General features: G+C 47.1%; 1 protein-coding gene across 1 annotated transcript in view; it reads right to left on the bottom strand.

Moving 5' to 3' along the window:
* Positions 1-1055: 1055 nt before the first annotated feature.
* Positions 1056-6000, bottom strand: part of LOC118770726 (cGMP-inhibited 3',5'-cyclic phosphodiesterase A-like) — a 105046-nt gene continuing 100101 nt past the window's right edge. The window contains exons 14-16 of the mRNA XM_036518492.1: positions 5408-5569; positions 2012-2270; positions 1056-1378 (exon numbers count right to left, since the gene is read on the bottom strand). Coding sequence (XP_036374385.1) covers positions 1056-1378; positions 2012-2270; positions 5408-5569 — 744 coding nt within the window. The remainder of the gene's footprint in view (positions 1379-2011; positions 2271-5407; positions 5570-6000) is intronic.

The following is a 6000-nucleotide window of genomic DNA, read 5'->3' as shown; positions in this document are numbered from 1 at the left end:
TGAAAAGAAACACAACAAAATAAAATCCCTATTATATTTACAAAAAAACACAGCTGTCAACGGTAACAGAGGTGACAGCCAATGAAAGAGACTATCTTAGGCAAAAAGAAGAGAACAGCAGGAAATTTGGCTCACAGCAATGACAAAGAGGCGAAAAGGATGCTAGCAACAGCTCGCTCTCGTGCCTTACAATACTGTGGAGGTGTTTTAGCTGGATTTCATGGACAGGGGAAACTCAAGCTGGGAAAGAAAGGAAACAAGACAATGTGCACTGCAAAAGACTGTGGTTTATCCTTGACTGTGGATAAAGCTTTTCAGACCTGCAGAGCTTCGTCTTCTTTACCGATCCTATGCACACAATGGAATGAGAACATCTAAAAATGTATACTTTTGCGACAGTCCATTATAGTCACACTGCTACTTGTGCACACGCTCTCATGGACGTCTCCCTGGGAAACAGCCTGGATGCCGCTCAGAGCTGTGTGTCCAATGTTTTTTCTTTTTTTTTTTTTTAATATCAATGTTTCTTTTTAAAAAATATCACTCTTAGAAAAAAACAGACCAGTCTGTAGGTTCAACTTTGAACACGTTGGTTTTGGGTGTTGGATGGATGGATGGAGGGGAAGGGCATTGGGGGGGGGGGTAGGTGGGAAGGGGGAAGGGGGTTTGGGGATTGGATGGAGGTGGGCTAGGGTGGGGCTGGGGTGGGGCTGGGGGTGTGGAGTCTGTTTCGTGATCCCGTATTACAGTGTGGAAGCTTCCTCAAACGGAAGGTCGAGTTTGTGGGCCAGATCTGGATCTGACCTCATTAATTTACGTGTAAAACATTAGAACCCCCCCCCCCCGCCCCCACCTCCCCCCAAACCCCAACCTCTCCCCCCCACCATATTTTCTTTAGGCACATATTCCCCAAACTTCTACAGTGTTGTGTCTAAGTGATGTGCTGGCAACAAAATATCAGGAGTCTGTTTTTTTAAAAAAAAAAAAAAAAACTTCAAAGACGTTCTGGCTCTGGAAAGCGGTGTTCCTCTCTTGGCTATCCCCAGAAACTTCCATCACTGTGGCTCCGCCTCCTCTTCCGGTGTGGTTTCGGTCGCCGGGGCCTCTTCCTCCTCTAGGGGCCCTGTCTCCTCCTCCTCCGTCTCTGCTTCCCGCTCCTGGCCCTCCGTGGGCTCCTCCTCTTTGCTCGCTGACTCCTCCTCCTCCTCGTGGATGGCCAGGATTGGCTCGGTGGGGTTGCCGAGGCGTTTTGCCCCCTCCTCCTCCTCCTGCTTCTGAGCCTCCTCGGCGATCACCTTCTTCCACATCTCGTGGTTCTCCAGCAGGTGCTGGGTGATCTGGCAGAAGACTTTCCTCCTCTTCTTGGGGCTTCGTTTCTCTGAAAGAGAGCACGAAGGAACCCAAATTGATTGATTAAACTAGCATTTAGCATTACCCCACGCTTGGTCGTTGGCTGCCCTTGTCTCTGCTGCTTTTTGCTTACAGTCAGGCTCTCAGTAGCCACATTAAATCTTCCCCTGAAACCATCCTTAATCATTAATGAGCTGAGAGCAGTGATTAATGTCCAATTAGGCAACAATAATCACCATTTAGGTCATTTTCAACAAAACTGAAACAGCAACCAGCAGACACAGACGTAGACTAAAGGCTTTGCCTGAAACACTCTAAACTTTCGGATAGACATGCACATTCAGGTTGCACAAGTTAACTTTTGGAAGGGCTTGAATGGTATTATGCTCACACTTACTGGCCTGAGAGGGTTGTTAGCTTGGTCTGACACTGTTGCTCATTTAGCTTGAATGGATACAATTCTGTTCTGTTGTGCTGAAAATCGCTCTGGATGACAGCGTCTGCTAATTGCATGTGATGTAATGCAAACGTCGTTGGACAAAACAAAAGTGTTGGACAAGCAAAAGCGATGTTGAAACAGATGAGTGAATCTGATGTGGAAACACACAAATGGAAGCCATGTGGCGTCCGGGCAAATTGGGTGCGGGCGAGGCGGTCTTACGGGAGGCCTCAGAGCCCGTGGAGGCATCCTCCTCAGCCGTGTCATCCTCGTTCTCGTCCGTGTCCGCCCCTTCCTCCTCCTCCTCCTCGCCTTCGGCGGGCTCCACCCAGCGGCCGGGCATGAGGGCGGCCGAGTCGTAGGAGCTGCAGAGCGGCCCCACGATGTGGGTGATGAAGGACTCCTGCAGCTTGGCCAGCTGCGGCGCCGAGCGGTCCATGAAGGGGCTGATGGGAAGGCCCAGGCTGGACTCCTCGTCACCCTGCAACGGCATCATTATTTACGTATCATTTCATTATTGCCCTTTGGCAGGCGCTCTTATCCAGAGAGACTTACAAAAAGGCTACAGTTTTATCCATTTACACAGCTGGATGTTTACTGACTTAGTGGGTTAAGTACCTTGCCCAAGGGTACATCAGCAGTGCTTCAGCGTGGAATCGAACCAGCAACCTTTCAGTTACAAGCTCTGCTCCTTACTGCTATGACAGACTGCTGCCCCTATCAACACGTTAGCACACCTGACACATATTAACATGCACTTGGCCCACGCTTGGCCCATATACATGGTGATGTAATTCACAGTTTTCATTTTTATGCGTTATACATTTAAACAGCTGGATATTTTTCCCAAAGAAATCCTGTTTCAGGCACTAGTTCAAGGGCACAGCATCTGCACCCCATCCAGGATGAGAACCGGCAATCTTGCGGTTTAATCCTAATCCCCAATGCCAAACTGTCTCGTATGCATCTGTATATTGATTATTATTTGATAATATGGTTAAGTAATCACTTAAAAAAGGATTAAATTATATTGTGTACAAAGTCCATAACGCTCTTCCCCTCCGATTATGCACTGAAGACCTACAATCTACTGCCTGTGATGGAATCTCATATCTCACAATATATTTCAGTAATGCTGGAACTGAATTAGGTCAGAGACATTAAAACAGAGAATCGTGCCTGACAGCTTCTGGGATACGCATGATTTGAGTAGGCGCACTTCTTTCACACATTTCTACCATGAGTCACAGACAGCTGGTTTGCCAAGAGTGAGTCCTCAGTGTCTCATCCTATTACCCTGGTGTCTAGTGATCCTCTCTAAAACGAAGCCATGTACAGTCGAGTACCATCTATCATAACAGTGTGTACTGGAAAGGACTGAAAAAAACATACATGCCACAGTGCTAATGTGAATTTCCTTACTTTTTCGTTTTGCCTGCTCTCGCTGTCAGTTAAAACAATTTTCTTCTTGTTTGGGGCAGGGATGCAATTTGGGACATCGACCTGAATACTGGGGCGCTAAAGTAATCTTCTGCTGAGCTTATGCGTAATACATTATCCAACGGCATAAGTAACTAAGGTTTATGATGTCAGGGTCTCCTTTTGCCATGGAAACGGGCACAGGAGCTGTTGCGCGCTCTGTCGGTGTGCGGTGTGCAGGAATGCCTTACTCCACAGACGACAAAAAAGGGCAAGAAAAAGGCCTATGGAAATCCCCTCCTTGATGGGATTCTTTTTCCCGGGGGATCAAAATGAAAGCACAGCAAAGGCTGCAGGAGATGGGATTGAGTCAGATGCATAATACCGCAATCTGCTGTTCCGCCACGGAGTCGGGCTAAGATATCTTCCCATTACGCTGCGTGCTAACACTCCCCAGGAACAGCATGTACACATACGTGACACGCGAACAATATGCGGCCGTGTGATGTAGCGGGGAGGGAGCGGTGCTAGTAACCAGAGGGCTGTGGGTTCAAATCCCAAGCAGCATATTGCCTTTGCACTTTGATAAGGAGATTAATCAGTTTGGTAGATATCCAACAATAAAAAAGCACAGCAAACACAATAGGAAGGAACAATGAGCAAGAATTCTTATGTGCGTGTGTCATTCTGTTTTGAATGCTGTAAGTGGTATTCACATGTCCACTGTATTACCGCATTCTCTTCCCCGCGAATGGTATCCATTCAGTGGCGTCGTTAGGTCCGATCATTCGGGGCTATAGCCCCGAATATTTTAAGCCTAGCCCCGAATATTTTAAGCCTAGCCCCGAATATTTTCGCCTGAAAAAGGAGGCGTTTATAGCAAAACAACAGACAGACTGTGTAACAGGGCGGAACTTGACTTGCAGCATCCGAAGGTGTGATAATATTTATTTATTATAAAGGTAGATATAACCTCCTCAACGTACCGATGCCTATCTCCCTTCAAAAAAAAAAGATAAGCCCCAGGCAAGCTTGACTAAGCTCCGGATCTTTTCAATAGCTAGAAACGTCCCTGTACCCATTCATGTTAATATAAGACTGAGGAGCCGCGGGCTTGCGCACGCAAGCTGCTTTTTGCCATGACGAATTGCGACCTTCTTTTCTCCTCACTCCTACAAGGTCCTCCCGCATTCAGACCCTGCTCAGCCGGCCTCGCCGTCAGCGGAATCTTGCGCAGGTGCCTGGCACCTGTGCGTCACTGCCCTCCCGGTGTCATTGCTGCTGAAGTGCCGTTGCCGTTGGTGGGCGCCCGGACGTCAGCGCTGTGGCTATGAGTCACCGAGGCTCAGCCTGTGTCACGCGGGGCCCTCGCGCACCCCTGAGTGGGACGGCGGTGACCATCGAGTCTGATGGGGACAAAGGGTCCCCCGATCGAGCGCCACACCCCTCGTTATCCGGCATCTAATTGGTGTGGTTGGAAATAGTTTTGAAGGATGGGGTGGTGGTTTTTGGGAGAAGCTTAGGGTGAATGGCATACATTTAGACTGCACTCAAACCGCACTTTCAAACCAACTACCTCTTATTTACTCTAAGTATCATCCTCAATGCCCACACGATAAACACCAATACACGTGCAAAACACTTTGTCATGAAATCTGAATGAAAGTTGTATGTGAAATTCTTTTTTGTTATGCAAAGCATTGATAGTTCAGATTAAGTAAAAATATACCATAATCACACAAAAAACTGTAACACTGTCTCAATTGCTACAGTTGTTGAAGAGGGCATGAATGCAAATGAAGGGCTTATCCAATAGAAGGTGGGCCTTGCCTGAAGGCAGTGATACTGACACGATTTTTGTGAATTCCAGCTGTTTCATTCCCATATAAAGGGTTACACTACGTTTGCGCCAACTGAAACCCTGCTATAAGAAAGCAGAAGAAAGCTGGGAAAGAGTGAGCCACCCTGGAGAGTAAAAAAGATGTGAGTAATAGAATCTGATTGTCGTTACTGAAAGGCCTGCTTCAGCCAGGGCTGTGGCGGTACCAGCATCTCACCACACTCTTCCTTAAAAAAAGCCTATCATAGTATTGTGTGGGAAACCGGTAGGGGGTTAGCGATGGTGCGTTACAATGGTGCCTGCCCCCATCTCCACAGAGACAGGAAGAGGAAGTGAGGAAGCGTGAAGGAATGCCTCACCTGCTCGTAGAACTCGTTGACGATGCCCTCGGTCCACTGCAGGTGTAGGTCCTTGCACTTGAGCGGCCCGTTGATGTCGGCCAGCTTGATGCACATCTGACAGACCAGCAGCCGGTCATTCTCATTGGACCAGTCAATGCCTGAGCCCACGTCGTCGCCCACCTGGGGGGGGAGGGATTTTACCCACTTTATTTATGAGATTTTTTTTTGCACAAAAAAGGTCACTTGCAATCATAAAAGCATTTTGAGATAACACTGAATTCTTCCCCGGCCTATAAATAAAAGTCCTTGTAGAGGTAGGGAGAAACGGGAACAAAAAAGATTCATAAAACAGCTGATAAACAATACACTGTGATACCATGCAATATACCACAATACATACAATATAACACAATACCAAAAAAGGATTCACACAGAGCCAACAACTTAATTTCAACTAAATTTCCAACTTAAAGCCGCTGATACAGTACGGTAAAGTACGATAGGGTTGTCCAATTTGTTCCCTTTTTTCTGCATGAAATCCAATATTGTTAAGAGCTGTCACAACATGTTTTATGTAGGGAATAACCCACGACAAGCTGTTGTATTAAAAT

Source organism: Megalops cyprinoides, chromosome 23 (assembly GCF_013368585.1).
Source record: "Megalops cyprinoides isolate fMegCyp1 chromosome 23, fMegCyp1.pri, whole genome shotgun sequence".
In the NCBI taxonomy this organism is placed as follows: domain Eukaryota; kingdom Metazoa; phylum Chordata; class Actinopteri; order Elopiformes; family Megalopidae; genus Megalops; species Megalops cyprinoides.
Note: the sequence above shows the minus strand (reverse complement) of the source record. Positions and strands in the feature narration are given on the sequence as shown.